The sequence below is a fragment of the Pempheris klunzingeri genome, chromosome 8 (genome assembly GCF_042242105.1).
Source record: "Pempheris klunzingeri isolate RE-2024b chromosome 8, fPemKlu1.hap1, whole genome shotgun sequence".
Classification (NCBI taxonomy): Eukaryota; Metazoa; Chordata; class Actinopteri; order Acropomatiformes; family Pempheridae; genus Pempheris; species Pempheris klunzingeri.
In genome coordinates, this window is record NC_092019.1 from 17,335,627 (window position 1) to 17,352,787 (window position 17,161).

Here is a 17,161-nt window from a genome sequence, read left to right on the forward strand (position 1 = left end):
GAGCGGAGGAGAATAGCGGAGACAGCAATATGAGAGAGAAAATTTAATGGGGGAGACAAAGGAGTAAAGGAGAAAGAGGTAATGTTAATGCAGTGCAGCCGGTAGTTTGTGCTCCCTCTGCAGCACTCCTGGCTGTGTTGAACACTTGCTCTTTTATGTCAGCCTCCTGCTGCCACTGTAAAAACAGACGTTGAGAGAAAGAGTTTTGCGCGCATGTATTTACGTGTTTGCGTGTGTGAATGCATGTCTGCAAGCCCTTTGTCAGGAAGCTAATAACAATTTGTCATGCTGGCTCTTGATTTGTATGGATAAAAGAAGCCATAATGAGCCCCATAACGCGAGCTATTTAGTGCATCATTTGAAGCAAGCTGCCATGTCTGTCAGTCATGGGAACTTCTGAGTCTTTCCGTGACAAGCTTGGGCTTTTGTCCTGAAGTCTTGAACAATAAAGTGAAACAGTGATGACAGACACGCACACACGCCCAACTCACAACCCCGCATCTGTTAAACATTCATTATTCTCCTCCGCTGTCTTGCAGAGAGAAAACTGCCACGAGCCACAGAGCCAAACCAGGGCCAAGGACCAAGTGGCTGCCTCTCTCCATGTCCACTGCTGCTGGAGGCAGTTCCACATGGCACGCAAGTGTGAAATTGGTGAGTAGATTACATGCGAGTGCTGTGATGTGCCAGCAGCTGGTCCATCTTTATAGGTCAATTCTGATCAAACATGGCTGATAATGTGAGCAGTGAGTCAATTTTTTGATTATCTAGGCAGATACAAGGACAGTAGTGGATATTCTCACTGGAAAGTAATTGTATTTATTGATAAAAAAAAAAATCCATAACAAAAGACTATACAGTTTAATTTCCATCTACATTTTCCACTTGATTTTGAAGTAAAAATGAACGTTTTTACAAAGAAGGCACCAACAAACTATTATTTCATCGTTGTCATTGTTGATCCCTGATGATGAGAACCCATTCTCCTCTAAATGTTAATAAAAAAGATTAAGACAATAGTCGTATAAATGCTCAAATTATTGACTCATAATTGAAGTTTATCCGTGGCTTGACCCATTTGCATCTCTCAGCTAAGCGATCAAGGAACCAATACAATGCCTCACTGCCCTCTGTCAATACACCAGGTCTGACCTATTGGCTGAGGTGGAGAGGGGTGCAGATCCATAGCATTGACAGCCTCCCCCGGTCTCCTTTGCTCTCTCATTAGATCCACTCTATTAAGCTCCTTATGCATCTGTCTGTAGGCTGGGGGCTGGGAAACAATCGGAGAGCCCTGCTGGTGGTCATTGAGCTCCACAGTGGCTAAGGAACTGATAGAAAGGGCTGCTGAAGACACTGGAGGGATTTTTTTTTCGAAAGCAACAGTAGAAATTGTTTTTGAATAGGGTTTGTGTGTTCTTGTGCGTTTGTGCGGCGTTTATGAAGAATGCTGCTACATGTTCATAAGGAAAGATAAATGTTTCTACGGTAGCGTGGAGGGAAAATTATGGGAATACACTTATAGAAGACTGATACTGCTCTCACATGTGTGTTAATAGCACAAAGCACAAAGACAGATTCAAAATCCACGACCACCAAACTTAAAGATGACATATTAAAGTTATATGTATTATCTCCCTAGTTTATACTGTTGGCTGTAGCCATATATTTACTGGACAGATATGAAAGCAGTATTGATCTTCTCATCTGAAGCAAATAAGTGTGTTGCCCAAATGTTTGAACTATTCCATTTTGAATGATGTTACTGTCACTGTTTTCACGTGGGTGTGTTTGTGTCTGAGAAATAGCATCATATGACTGAATGTTGACATTGGTTTCTGGGTGTGCCTGCTGCACAGTGTGTGTGTGTGTGTGTGTGTGTGTGTGTCTGCGTTTGAGGCGTCATTCAGGGGTGGAGTTGAGGCGAATGGGATTATGTGGCACCGAGGAGGCAGATGGGTCAGACATGGCCACAGTCGTCAGTCCCATCTTCTTCAGGGAATGCTCGTCTGTCACTGAGATGGAGCGAGAGAACGCAGGACGAGAGGCAGCCGTTGGGCCTGAGATAGATAGATAGATAAAGATTTTTGTTAATTGGTCCTTTTTCCTTTATCCACGATTCTCCATTATCTGCTTTGACAACATAAATGAATTTCACATGTCAAGACAATAAAGCAAATTGAAGTTGAGAGACTGCGAGACAGAGAAAGAATGAGATACACGTGACATGAAAGAAACAACACGATACAGATAAAAGAGGAAGAAAAGCAAAAGAGGCGCTGAGATGAATGACACACATTGTGTTTGAGATTTCTAAGTATGTTTAAGATCTGTGTTGTACACTTAGATTCCCACGAGTTAAATCCCTTATTGGTATTCATCTCACAAACCCGACTTTTATTCGACTCTCTAGAGTAAATGACATCCATTTACTTTTATTACAGCAGATGAATGAAATCAAAACTATTATTCAGTCTGTGAGAAACGCAGTAACAGCGTTTGGCCTGTAGGGGGTCATGGCAGTGCAGCGAGCCGCAGCAGGTTGAGCAATGACTGCAGATTTGTTGCAGCTTGATGTCTCTCATCATCACACACAGAGGGGGAGAGAGAGAGAGAGGGAGAGAGAGAGAGAGAGGGGGGGGGGGAGAGAGAGAGAGAGGGAGGGGGAGAGAGAGGGAGAGGGAGAGTAAGAGAGAAAGGGGGGGGGGGGGGAGAGAGAGAGAGAGAGGGGGAGAGAGAGGGAGCAAAGGCAGCAAGATGCTACAGGGCATATTGGGAATTCTACTTTTGATATCCCTCACATTCAGCTTAAGTTCACCAGACTAACCAGCAGGGGGCAGGGTGACCACACACACCCGCATACACACAACACGTGCACGCACACAGACACACACACATACACTCACACACATGCAACACATATGCCCAGACACAGACCCCCACCAGGGCTGACATTTGCAGCTAAGTGCTGCAATGGCTGGTTATTTATGTTGAGAGGGCTGGCGATGGGGAGAGTTCAGCAGGTGGCTGCATTACACTGTTTATCAGTCCGACGCAGTGGCATTATCACTTCATGAGCCATCCTAGCATCACCCCCCCCTACATCTGTCTTTCTGCCGTCCTTTTCTGGGCTTACACCCTCTGTCTCTCCCTCCTCACTGCTCCTTGTGTTGTGAAATGCCTCCTGACTGCTCTTCCCCCTCCATTTTTCTCCCACAGATGTACACCAGCCATCTGGGTACTTGTAGGGCACAGCTAAGGCACTAGTGGTGCAACCAGCCACTGCTCAAGCCTGCTAGTGTTACAGAGTTATTCATTTATACTCTTTTGCAGTGTTATGACAGCAATGGATAACATAGCACGCTAAATAAAAACAAAATACCTCAGATTGAAATTTATTTTAAATTCGTAATGCTCTAAAAATGTGAAATCAGTGTGTTTTTGCCTCTCTGTACTTCCTCTGTTCTTTTACTGCTGTATTACCTGCTTATTATGCTGAAATTAAATGCAAGAATAATCACAGCGGAGCACAGTATACATTTCAAAACTTACTGCTCTTTTCATCTACTCTGCCTGTTCTCACCTTCATCTCTCTCTCTCTCTCTCTCTCTCCACCTTCACCATTCTCACATCGAGCCGTATTCTCTCTCTTCTCCCTCAGTCCCCCGTCTGTCTCCCCTCCCATCCTCTGTGGTATTTCAGTACAGTGCAGGTCAGGAGCTGCAACCTCACCTGTGTTGTTCTGGCTGGATTTGACTTTGCTGTTGGTCCTCTCTTGCATCGCCTGCTCGTACTCTCTCACCTCCTCCAAACTCAGCCCTGTGGGAAAAGGCAAAGCACACACACGCGCGTGCGCACACACACACACACACACACACACACACACACACACACACACACACACACACACACACACACACACACACACACACACACACACACACACACACACACACACACACACACAGACAGTCCATCAGAACACAATATGAGATATGTATTAAATTTAGCAGGGTGTGTATTGAGGTCACATTTAAAAAATACAGCAAATTCTAACTGCATTGTTCCAAATGCTTTATCTTGTATCACATTGTGTGTTTTTCTGACCCACCGTGCCATTCGTCTATCCACGCTGTTGCTTGCCTGTGGCCAACCAGCAGAATGTCCCGGATGTTCTGCAATAATATCAGAAACAAAAACATGATTGGGAAAAGAAAATGTAGATAAAAATGCTACTAATGCAATATGCTTTGAATTTAGAGTGTGTACACGTGTGTGTGTGAAATGCAACATTTAGCATTATGTTACAGTACGTCATTACTAAAGTAAGAGCAATACCATTATGGAATTACTTTAAAGAAATGGGATTGTGGTCGAGATAAGTGGAGGCTAATCTCAGATAGGTGGAAACTTATCTCAGTGGTATTATTTGTGTTGGCACACAGTGAAAACTAAGGCCAAATTCCCATTAAGACTTTAAGTTACATTAAGTTTTATCATAACAATGTTGGAAAAAGGGCGTTGCTAGTTTTGTTCTTAGTGCTTTTGGTTTCCTTCACGCTTCATTGTTTTGCTTCAATGTGAAGATTACAAAGTGATTTACTCATCAGCTGTTTAACATGTTCTACACACCTCCATTGTGAGAAACTCTGAACATTGTTGCTTTTGTTTGTGCCAGAGCAGCAGAGGCGTTCTTTCTGTTTTGTGGTGTAACAATACAGTCCATTTCCTAATAAATCTGACCTAATGTTGGATTAAATAAAACGGGGTGCAGAGGTCACTTGAGGCTAACAGCCTTCTTGGGTGATTTCTAATTTTACTGATGTCTGGAAATTAATGTGGCAGTGATTTATTTGTGTAAAAATTCAACACATGGCACATCCAGTAGCAAATAGCCAGTCAGATTTGTTGAGGATCTTCACTGTACTGTAAACGAACGAAGTGAAAGGCTTCATCATGCAGTAATCAATGCTCGGAAGACGCAGAGCGCTTATTAAATCCAATTAGCTGTAAATTCTAATTTTTCCACCTTGTATTACGCCTATTAGGGCTCGTAACATTAATTGCAGATCATATCTTGATCCAACCCCCTTACATCAGCACAGGGAAAAGGCACGATAGGAGGAAAGCTCACTTTGTGTATGAACTCCTCTGTCTTGGTCTGGAACCCGTAAACCTCGAAGCTGCACTGCACCCTCTTATAGGAGCACATAATGGGCTTGTGGTCGTCTCTCCAGCCTTTCTCCAGAGGCCCTCGGCCAGTTTTACTCGACTGCCAGCGACTCAGGTCCTGCACAGAGTAAACAGCGGGTCTATATTGCACTTGCTGAGTCTGCAGAAACTTTGGCCCTGTGAGGCGTCTTCAGGGGGAAACCATGGATATGTATGTGTGCTGCAAGTTTATGTGTGTGTGTGTGTGTGTGTGTGTGTGTGTGTGTGTGTGTGTGTTAGTGTGACAATATGTGTGCGGAGTGTTTGTTGCTCAACACAGCCCATCAGAGGAAAGTGTGATAACACACATACATCTGTGATGAAACAAAGATTGGACAGTGCTTGTGTTTGTGACTTTATGTTCTCACCGTGTCACATAATCTACGAGATTGGTGTGTTTGCAGTTTTTCGTGTGTGTGCATGTGTGTTTGTGTTTGGGTACACATCTGTGTTAATGTGTGCTTGTCTGCATCCTTCTGTGTACCCATTTCTGTGAACTGACCCTTGCCTCTAAGGACTTGAAGGGATAAAGAAGTGTAAAACCTTGGTGGGTAGGGGATGAAGATAGGCAGATTTAAAGGAAGTGTGTGGGTGTATTACTGATTTATGCTCTTTTCAAAGGCAAAAACACAAGCCAGTAAAGCACAGTAAATATGGATTTGAATTATGATTAAAAGAGATTTTAGCTCGCTCACTCACAATTTTAAAAAATGGGGAACAAAACGTAACTAATTAGCACTTTCTATTTCGTTTGATGAGTCCGTACAAAAAGGTGGTTATGTGCTGTTAACTAGCCACTGTTTGATAGGAAATAGTTAGTGCTTGTAACTCCCTGTAAAACAACCACTTTACATTTCAACATTTCTGTTTCTGTGTGAATAATTAAAATGTGTTAGCTAGAGGACTTAAGAGGTTCTGTTCTGTGTATTTTGAATTTTAAACAGAAGCAGCCCCCCCCCCTCACACACGCACACACACACACACACACACACACACACACACACACACACACACACACACACACACTTCCAGTCTTCATGCTAAGCTGCACTGCTGGCCTCCAGGCTCAATAGTTCAAACACAGATATGAGAGTGGTGTCGATCTTCTCATGAAACTCTAAATGTATTTCCACACATGCTGAACAATCACTGTGATGAAAATACACAGCTTTTCTCTTTGTCAAAACATCAATAGGCCATGCATGTTTGTACACCTGTAACAATACAGTACGTACCTCTGACTCTTTGTAGTGCTTTTCGGGGATGGGGTCACTCAGGATATCCAAGAAACTCACATTCTCTGCAGGGGTCGGCGTGTCCCCGAACACCTACATCCAAACAGATGGGGGAGGTCATACAGTATAATGAGAGCAGACACACATCTATACTCTCCCACACATACAGTCACTCACTCAGTGGAGAGCGGGATGAGAGTAGATGAGTAACTGTGTAGAAAGCTGAGGTCACACACCATAACACCCCTCACTATATCCCACCCTGAGGCCCTTGGAGCAAATCACACTGGAGCAAAGAGAGGAGAGAACAGACAGAGAGAGCACAGGAGGGTGAGATGAAGGGAAAAAAAAAAAAAAACAAGGACGTATGGGGATATTAAAAGAGAGGGGAAAAAAGAAGAGCTATGAGAGCAGAATACACTTTTCCTTGAGAGAGAATGGAGGGAAGCTGGGGAGAGTGCACTTTTATCTGACCTTGTTTAAAATTTGTTCTAATGCCCCGCTGAAGTTGTTCATTTCACAGTTGAAAACTAACAAATAAGAAAAAGCTGCCGATAGATAAAAGCCTGCTATGCTCCTGTGGTGCTGTTGTTGGTCTGTGTCTAGCCAAGGTCCTGCTCCCTCTTATGGAATGTGTTACATTAGCTGGATGTATTGTGTTGCTCAGGACACGATGCTTTCATGGTTTCCTCGTCATTGTCTCTCTCTGTTGTCTGTGTGGTCTAGATATTCATACAAAGACACAGAGAGCCTTGACAGTGGTAGAATTCAAATCCACCAGGTGTGTAAAAATACCTGCAAGAAGTTCCTCCATTGATAATGTTACTTACTGCTAAAAGCATGTAACTAAAACCTGGAAAATGTGCATAATATGCACTGCTGCACCTGCAACTGTTATTAACTATTATATATTATGTCATTAGATTATTATTACTCATGCTTTAATGTATTAGCAGCATTTTATGGTTTTACTTGGCTGAGCTGGAGATATTGTTTTGCTATTTCAAACAGAGCTGCAACTAATGATGAGTGTCATTACTGATTAATCTGCTGATTACATTCTTAACTGATTTATTAATTGTTTGGTTTTGTAAAACTTAATAAATACTGACAAATGTGGCACTTTGGTAGTTTTGTCCAACAATAATGGACAAATCAGAAAAACATAAAATGAAATAAGTACAAGGAAGAGGAGCAAATCGTCACGTTTGAGCTCTAATTCTACATGCTGTTGGGAGATGTAATCTATAATTTACCATCATCTCTTATAAACTCTTCATATGTTATCCATGCAAAACCTCATTTGTAAAGTAACTACAGCTGTAATAAACACATAGAGGAGTAAAAAGCACAATAGTTCCCTCTAAAATGTGGAGTAGAAATTTAAAGTAATATGAGAATAAAATACTCAAGAAACTACAGTACAGTATGTGTCCCTCACTGAGCCATGAAGATTTTATGATGCGCAAATCATGCATGCCCGTCTGTTTGTTTGGAGTAAACTTATGTAACCTGTAACGACACGACATGAAACAAGATTTGCCACATTTTTCTCCACAAGTAGAACTAGATTTCCATATATTGGCATGTTGAGTCTTGTTACTTCCATGATTACAGAGCACAGACACAAGGGCCAGACAGATTTGCTATTATTTGTGTGTGTGTGTGTGTGTGTGTGTGTGTGTGTGTGTGTGTGTGTGTGTGTGTGTGTCCAATTATGGACAGAATGCAACATGGCAGCCGTGTTCATCGCTGCTGCATGTCTGGTTAATAGATCTGCCAATACTGCATTTTGTGCTTTGCTTGTTTTCCTTGTAATGGGCACATCAATTTGATGAACATTTTCTTTGTGCTGCAGAGAAAATTGCAATTTCTCTCCTTCCCCATGCCTTTCTCCTCCCCCTCTTCCCTAATCACTCCATCTTTCTCACCTCTCACTCCCTCTCCGTCATACTCACATTGCTGTTATCGCCGTTGTTGTTCTCGAATCTCGTCTCAATACGGATGCTGAACTTGGGGAGGAATGATACCTACGGGGTGACGAGAGGTAAAAATGGAGAAAAAGGGTTGAGGGCAGAGATAGAGAGAGTGGAAGCAGGCTGCAGATTAGATCCACTGATACTGGAAAGAGATGAGCTCTGTTGCATTCATGTACAGTAAATGATGTGTGAGAATACTTACGGAGTACTCTGCAGCACCAGGGACATTCAATATGGATAGAGAGAAACAGAATTAGTTACTCATACATGCATGAGCACGCAATTGCTCTCACACACATATGCACCTTGCCACAGGGGAATACATGCAAACATAGTGATAAATATTTGAAGGCACTTGGAAAAACAGCTGTTAAAAGTAAATAAGTTTTGTATAATGCATTAAGGTGAAAGAAACCTGATGTTTAACACAAACAAAGGCATTAAAACGCAAACCTGTGATGGTGTACGGGTAGAAGTTCCAGGCCTTTTCTGTCACATAGAAGAATCGCGGGACAAATGCTTTCGCCCAGGACGGCAGTTTACTGACAAGCAAAACAGGAAGAAAGAACAATCGCAGTCAAAGAGTGGAAGGGTGGGAGAGAGAGATTATAGAGGGAGACAGAGAGATCCTAAGTGGTTTTTGTGCCATTTATAGCCAGATTACCTGTAGGCTACTCTCACCACAGCCTTCATTTGTATGACTCATTCGCAATTACACCTGTGGTGATAAATTGTTATTGTAGCTTCTAGGTCACATGTCAGAAAATGATTGAGGTAGAATATATTTTGCACTCACTGTACTTAAGTGTGTGTGTGTGTGTTCCAGCATATCTTTACTAATGAGGACCAAATGTCCCACAAGCACAGGAAGATTAGGGAAATCCTCCACAGTGAGAACATTTCTTTACTTCTTTAAGAGTTTATTTTAGGATTAGGCCTTGGGTTTATAGTGGTGATTAGAATAAGAGTTGAGGTTACATTAGGGTAATGAGTGAGGTTAGCTCAGGGTTAGGAAATGAATGTTAAGTCAAAGGAAAATTCAAATAATTTTTTTTTTTTAGACTGGGCTTTCACCATAATAATGATTCATTGATTGATGGACCCCAAGCACAAAGCAAAGAAAATACATTGTTAAATGCTGCTGAGCATTCATTACAACATTTCACTCCCAACATTTCTCACATGCCTTACTACTTCGATATTTGTATAAACTACATATTGGAAAAACATAATCCCTTGGATAACACTTTGGCTTGAAACCCTCTTCGGGGTTTATAGGCAGCAATTCTAGGTGTTTATTAATGTATTCACAGATAGGTTTAAAAGTTTTGACCTTTAAAATTTACTCTTGACCTTCAGAAAGTTAAACAAAAAAAAAAATCTTAACTTAAGGTGCCCTTACTACACTGTATGCAGAGCTTTCAACCACATCCCATAGTCTCAATGAGTGTATAGTTCAGAGTTTTATTTACTCTATACTCCATCATGTAATTTACCACCAGAAACCAAATATATACCATTTAAAAATACTTGTTAACACATAATATCTCAGAATTTGTGATTTGTTTTTGCGAGTACACAAGGAAAAATAACACAGGAAAACATGTTCCCTCGTGTCTGTTATTGTGACCGTTGGACGTGTTTTTCTCAACTGGAAGTCTCAAGTTACGCAATCCGAACATGAAGGGTTTACTGAAAGATGAGCTCAGGATACAGTAATGTTTCCATTGTTGCCCTGCAGCACAGGCCTCAACATGTTTCACACTGTGGGTACCTGGACTTTGGATGTAGGCAGGTTACACTGCAGTGTGGGTGTTACTGTGTTGAAATTATGTTTTATTGCTTGTCTGTAGTGATAATTGCAAGGTGGATCTATAGGACCGAAAGCATTACAGTAAAGCAAGAGGTCAAAGATCAAACACAATCAGTTAATGACAGAGCTGACTGCTTGAGTCTGAGGCTCACGTTGCAAACATCCATAATAATTAGAATAAGTGCATCATTAGTGCAGCACTGCCATTGTGTTGCCTTTTACCTGCTGAGGTAGATTCGCTTCTCGGTCAGCTGTCCCGTGCCATGCTGGGGGTGAATATCTGACTCATTCTTCACCACTTCCACCCCTTCTCCGCCACCGCTCTGCTCACAGCTGTGCTTACTGATCATGTACAGCTGCCCAATCCTGTACTGGAACCCGAGGGCAGGTTTAGGATGAGGTTTATGGTGGTGAGGATGGGGATGGGGATGAAGAGGGAGAAGAGAAAGAAAAGAACAGTGGTGAGAAAACGTGAAGCCCGAAGTAGAATTGTCTTCCTAATCCTCAAGATTAGGCATTAAAAGTGACAAAAAAAGGGGAAATTTTGAGTGCAGTGTTAGTCATTCAGAAGGTCACAAAGTCTGTGGTCATGCATCAAGGAAAATTTTAATTGATCGGCGGTAGGTGTGGTAATTACATTTTTCCTAACAACAACTAAAAAGTTCAAACCATGAACAATAAAGGGAACCAGTCTTGGTTTGGTATGGCCAGTAACTTGTGGAGGCTAGTTGTTGCTCATTTTGGCAAACTTTGGGTGAATATAGCAAAACACTGACCGCACAGTAGGACTCCTCTTCACTTAAGCAACTGTACGCACTATATTTACATTCAGCATTATCCCACAGTCCAGTGTTTCCCAAACCTGGCCCTGAGGCCCACTGCTGCGCATGTTTTAGATGAATTGGTGTTTATCAGGCTTCTGCAGAGCTTCAGGACGAGCTTATCATTTGAGTCAGGTGTGTGTGTGAGCAGGGAAACATCTAAAACATGTTAGTGTTTGGCCCCCAAGAGCAGCAAACACTGCCATAGCCTAATTGTTTTTGTGGCTACAGTAGCTGTTATTTAAGTTATTTAGTCTCGATTTACCTTATGGGGCTTATACATAACTTAATTTTAATGTTATTTCTCTCTACTCTGCACATACAAGGTTTAAATTAAAAGATATTTGACAGATATCTAACATTTCTCACACTGGTGGCCACAATGTAATAAGGGGATTTTGAGGACTTGAGTAACCAAGAATCCAGCCAATTCTAATCACATGCCTTTGAGGAAATTATAATAACCATCAGCCAGTAAGAAGAAGGAGCTTGTGAGAGTGAGGACAGAAAAAAAATCTCCTGGCAGCTGTTTCAGCCATAGTTGCTGAGTCCCATTTTGTCTCGACAGGCACTTTCTCAGTGCTGCTTAGGCACAAGCTTTGTATTTGGTTTCATTTTTCAGATAGTCACTTGCTATGTATAAAGATTTCTCACAAGTGACCAATCAGGCATCAAGATTTAATTTTAATTTGGCCATTGAGGTTGAATGCATGGTGTCTAAATTGGGGGAGTGGGATGTGGGACTTTGTTCTCTACTGCAGCCCCACTTTGTGCTCAGTGCTGATGAGGACTATACGCTCTAACGAAGACGAGGCCTTTGCGCATCTCGAGCGGCCTCCTTGATGGGTTCAGCCTGACAGAATCAGTGTTTTACACATGCTTTACACACCAGCACTTCCTTTTTTGCACTGACGGTGCTGTCACCCTGTTTTCTCTGTACAGTATTTTGTTTGCTTTCATTGCACGTCACTTGGTAGACTTTGTTTTAAAGTTATTGCGATAAAATTCTACCGTAAACAACTACACTGTTCTGCTGTGGTCACCATGATGTAATTCATTTTCTTGCCCTATATTGGTGTACCACTAAAGCATTATTCAAATTAAAAGCAGAAACAGAAAGAGATGGGGAGGAAGGGAGAAAGAGGAGGGCAGATTTCGGTCTACCATCCTTCACTGTACTCTGTCGACATCAATGTGACACTCCTCCTTCTTGTTCCTATTACTGTAGAATGTCAACATTCAATATTTACTTATTGGGTATTCGTGGGACTTAATTAATCAAAGCGATGGGTGCTTAACAGACTACAGAGCGGTGAGCTCCTCCCACACACAGGTTAAGAATCATTATCACTTTCTTGGAAACCAATCTTAGCAGCAAGTTTTCAAAAGACTTATTTGTCCTTAAATCACTATTATTCACTCTGAATGGCTGATGATGTGTTCAGAAACTCATTCATCGACACCTTCTGGCATGTCCTTTCCTCCTACTGTCTTTTTATTTTTAAAGGATAGGTTTACAAGCAGGGAGTTTGTCATAAATGCCTGAGAAGTGTAAATATAGCTCATCATCATGGGGTGGATACTCTGCAGATAGTGTCAGTGTGACGGAAACTGAAAATGAAAGATTTTACGATGAAGTGCAGCTCAAAGCAACTTTTTCTTAACTGTAATGAAATGCTAAGAGCAAAGGCTTGGATGTGTTATGTAACACCACATCTGACAACTGACAATGAAAATGAGGCTGTTTTTGCAAAGACGCATACAAACATCGTACCAAAATATTTGCAGGTGGTTGTGTACTCCAGAGCGTGACATTTACCTTTATCCCTAAATAGTAATCATGCACCAAAATTTCTGTCTAATTCCCTTTACAGTGATGATGTACAGTGCCTATAAAAAGTATTCACTTACTTTGGAAGTTATCGTGTTTTATGGTCTTAAACAGCCACATTAAATCTACTGTGATTCAATGTTGTGACACTCTTCAGCAGACAAAGACAGGTCACTCTGAGTAGATTTACAGCTGCGCCATACTCTTAACACTTTGTAATGATTTATCTACACTCTAAGTGATGCTCAGTGACTTGGAAGTGTCCTATATCCATGGCTTTTTAATCTCCATGTTGCTGCCACGATACTGACTCAGCAAAAGTTGGGCCTTCCAAATACAGGTGTATTTATACTACAATCAACTGAAACTCTTTGACTACACATGTATGATCTCCATTGAACTTATCATGTGAACATGATGCACCGGCGGTGATTTTGGTGTGTCCCATTGCAGAGAGAGAGAGACTTAGACAAACAAGCATTTTATCATTTAGATTACTTTCTAGAGATCTGTTTTCAGGGTCTCTCCTGTTGATCAGTGTCAAAAAGCCACATTAAATCCCCTTTGTTTCACTGTCCTAAAGCAATAAATCATGACATCTTCCAAGGCAGGTGAATACTTTTTACGTCCGCTGTATATCATTGTGGCGTTACAGGCTGGATGATAAGATAAGCACATGGTGTACACTTGAAATGTACACTTGTGACTTGAATTTCTTCTCCCACCATCCTGGACACACACAGGGAGGAGGTCATGTTCAGCATGTGGATATGAGGAACTGGAGATCAAACTACCAACCCTGCTCACCCGTGCTACCTTCAGAAATGCAGCAGCCATCCTGTCGGTGTTTCCCACAGCATTTTACAATAGTGAGCATTCCATTACATTGCAGTGCTGGTTTGTGTTACAGGAGAACTATATTTCACACCTGAAAATCAACGCTATTCCCCTTACAAAAATGAAGCGAAGGGTTGGGACGCTGTAAATGGGCAGGACCGAGGTAACCGTCACAATTTGATACTGCCTCAAATAAGCTGCACTTAAACTTACATTACATTCAGGCGAAAGAGGATTTGCTGCAAGCTCAAGTTTCTGTGTGCCCTGTACTGATACTGTAAATCCTATTTTGGTCTGCTATTTGTCACTGTCATTGTTGTGGTAACAGGTAGAATTGAAGGGGGGTTGGCTGGTATAGGGAGTGAGGAGGACATTCCTTTTGAAGGGCACTTTGGCGCATAACTCCCTCATCTGCCCACCTTTTCTCTGTAGCGGGATCTCCTTTTGTTTAAACCTGCAGGCCAGACACCTTTGTTAAAATTTAGGTCTTGCAAAGCAGTAACCAGTCCAACTAGTTTTGAGCGCTGCAAGGAGTGCTAAAGCAAGCAACGGGAATGGAGAAGCAGACAGATGCGGTGACTATTTAGACACAACAGCAGTTGTGTGATGCTGCTGGCCTGGTGTCGTGCATTGGCTCCGTCAGATTGGCCGTGCCGAGCATACCTCTGTGCCCAGCGTGCCAAAGCTCCCACAGAGCAGCCGCAGGAGGTCTGTGTGCTCTGCTGGCACTTTTCTTATCAGCACATTAACACTCAAGATTGCACGTTGAAACAACACTTACACATATGAAACAAAACCCTCTCTTTTGTCTCTCAGTTTAAATGTGCAGGAGAGTTTTGTGTGTGTATGTGTTTTTGTGTGTGAGCGTGGGAAAGACAAACACACTTACCTCATCCACAGTCAGTGGCATACATATGCGGTACTCTTTCATCAGCATGGTGCTTTAACAGAGAGAACTGTCTTTGTGAACTGTGTCTGTGCTTGAGTCTGCCTATCTCAGCTGTCTTGGTTGCATAGTAGACAGGCTCAAGAACGCTACAGTGCTGCTGGACCGCAGTGACCTGTTTCTGACGCTCTTCTTCTTTTGTTTTGCTGATGTCAGTAATCCATGAAGTTAAGTCCACTCCTCTCTGTCAATGAGTGTCTGCTGTTTTCTTACTCTCCTCCCCTCCCTCACAGCCTCGTCTCTCCTTTTCTGCTTCTCTTCCTCAATTGATCTCCAGGACCCGGCTTTTTAACTGCCGTCCCTCCCTCCTTTTCTTGTAACTTCTGCTTTCTGTTCTCCTGCCTTCAGCTGCTCTCTCTGTTTGCTGTTTTTCTCACTTAGTTCCTGTTTGCTTTCTTTCACTGTGGTGAGAAAGTAGTAATTAGCTGTGAGGTAAGACTGAAACCTAACAAACTGTACCTGTTCTTCCCCTTCTCTGCCTCTCTGTGCTTTGTTTAATCCCTACTCAGACTTCTTATGTGTAACCTTGCTGTCTGCCCATTGCTCCTCCCTTTTCCCCTCAACTGCCCTCCACGGCTTTCAGTTCCTCACAAATTCCTTCGACTGTTCCCTCCTTATCTACTTTTTTCTCTCCCTCCCTCATTCACTCCCTCCCATAGTATCCACTCCCCGCCCATAGTACTTTACTACCTCCTCACCTGTGTCACCCCCCCCCCCCCCCCCCCCCACCCCTACCCTTTCTCCCTCCCTCTCTCTGATCTTTATCTGTTCTTTCCTCTCTGTCTCTGTCACCACCACTGTTTTCAACAATAACACTCTGTCATCTTTCTATATGTGGATCTGGAAACATTATGTAATACACTTTGTTCGCACCAGTCTGAATTTTAAGCACATTTCTCTACACTCAGGTTATGACAGCGCTCATACGAATAGCTGTCACACAGGAGGGGTCAGGGTGGGCCATTGGATTAAATATTACCAGAGCCATGAGAACTTCCATCAAGCACAGCGCCAGACTAGCTTACATTGTATTACCTCATGACCTTCAGCTGGGTTTAATTGAATCTGTGTTTAGTCAATGAGAAGTGGGATCGAACCAGTCATAATTTCTCGCCCGTGTCCGTCCTTGAGTCACGGGACCACTCTCCATTTGTGTGAGTCAGAGTTGATGCCGACTGCCAAGCACACATTGTTGCCTCCCCATCAAATAAGAGAAGCAGATGTTTGGCTTCTCTGGGTCAGTCTGACGGGGCCAAAACCAATAAACGGGCCTGGATTCTTCCTCGCTTGCGTTGCTTCGTGTGCCTTGAGACGGGGCCAAAGTGCCTCTCTTCTCCACGTGTCTTCGCTATCATCCACTCCGCAGTGAAAGAGCGGTGAAAACAAATTCCTGGTGGGGTTTGCTCCTATCTTATCACATCAGTGTTTAGAGAAGGGAAGCCACTTCAGAGAGCTGAGGTGTGCTTTGCTTGTCTCTGCCTCGATTCTTCCTGGACTCAACGCACACACAGCTCTGACAGCACATGCATCACAACAGTTTAAAGGATGATAGGTGGCAGCTTAGATGTGTATTCAGCAGTTGATTGAATCATTGATTACTGTGATTGACTATTTAATTGGGGTTTGTGGGTTGGGATCTGAGTTAATGGTAACCATGGTGGGAGATGGCAGCACTCTCAGATGACGGAGCTGATCATAAGATTGGCTTCCTGATTGATTGATTAATTGATGAAATAGATGTTTACTGTAGTCTAAGATTAATTTTGTGCAAAGATCAAATTCAGACGTAAAAACTAGTTTCAGATACTGAAGAATTCAGAAAAGCGCTATTTTTAAATATCTGTGATCTTTCTTGTGTATTTTTGTTCATTTTCACACCTTAATTAGAGATATGACAGTAGAGAGATGACAGGAAATGAGGGGGAGATATGGGGAAAGACGTGCCACAGAGTCCCCCTTTACACCTGATCTGTATCTAGAAACATTATCTGGATAAAAACATCTGATCAACAGGACCTGGTATTAATAAGCGTTCTCATTATCTTGATTCTGCTAGCATTGTGATTGGATCTCAATATGCAAATTAGTTAGGCTCGCAGGCTCATCAAAAAAGCAACCCAAAAAAACATGGTGAGTCCCAGGTAGAGGAAAGCATAAAGAAAAGCTAAGACCTGCTCGATACTGCTACTTGTAATATTTGTTGGGCAGTTTGAGCAATCAAATGAGGCAGAATTAGCTGACCGTTCAGCTTGGAGGGTGAATTTTTGGGAAGGATGTGATCTCGCTTATGATTTTCGTTCATTGCAACTGATGAAAATGCAACTGGCAAAGCTGAAAATGTGCTTAACCTTCTTCTGCATGATTTAATTTCTTTAATTTCTTAAGTATAACTCTTAATTTAATGATTTACTCTTTGACATTACATTAAAAAATATTCTTGTGAACGTGGGAAAAGTTAGAAAACTGTGATTGATGTGTACAATAAAAT

The 17,161-nt window shown here is 42.3% G+C and overlaps 1 protein-coding gene across 1 annotated transcript; it reads right to left on the reverse strand.

The window, feature by feature from the left end:
• Positions 1-1,008: 1,008 nt before the first annotated feature.
• On the reverse strand, positions 1,009-15,253 carry pitpnc1b (phosphatidylinositol transfer protein cytoplasmic 1b). Its single transcript, XM_070835851.1, has 10 exons — positions 14,617-15,253; positions 10,461-10,609; positions 8,879-8,967; positions 8,628-8,635; positions 8,405-8,476; positions 6,447-6,539; positions 5,135-5,290; positions 4,112-4,175; positions 3,733-3,819; positions 1,009-2,060 (listed from the first exon to the last, which is right to left on the reverse strand). Exons 1-10 carry the CDS (start codon positions 14,662-14,664, stop codon positions 1,903-1,905), a joined length of 924 nt encoding a protein of 307 aa, XP_070691952.1. The 5' UTR covers positions 14,665-15,253; the 3' UTR covers positions 1,009-1,902.
• Between the last annotated feature and the right edge of the window lie 1,908 nt (positions 15,254-17,161).

Coding starts and splice junctions, on each gene's coding strand:
- pitpnc1b (XM_070835851.1), bottom strand. CDS start 14,664: ATGCTGATGAAAGAGTACCGCATATGTATGCCACTGACTGTGGATGAG. Junction 4,176..5,134: donor CAGAGGAGTTCATACACAAA/GTGAGCTTTCCT, acceptor ATATTATTGCAG/AACATCCGGGACATTCTGCT. Junction 2,061..3,732: donor ATCCAGCCAGAACAACACAG/GTGAGGTTGCAG, acceptor TATCTATCTCAG/GCCCAACGGCTGCCTCTCGT.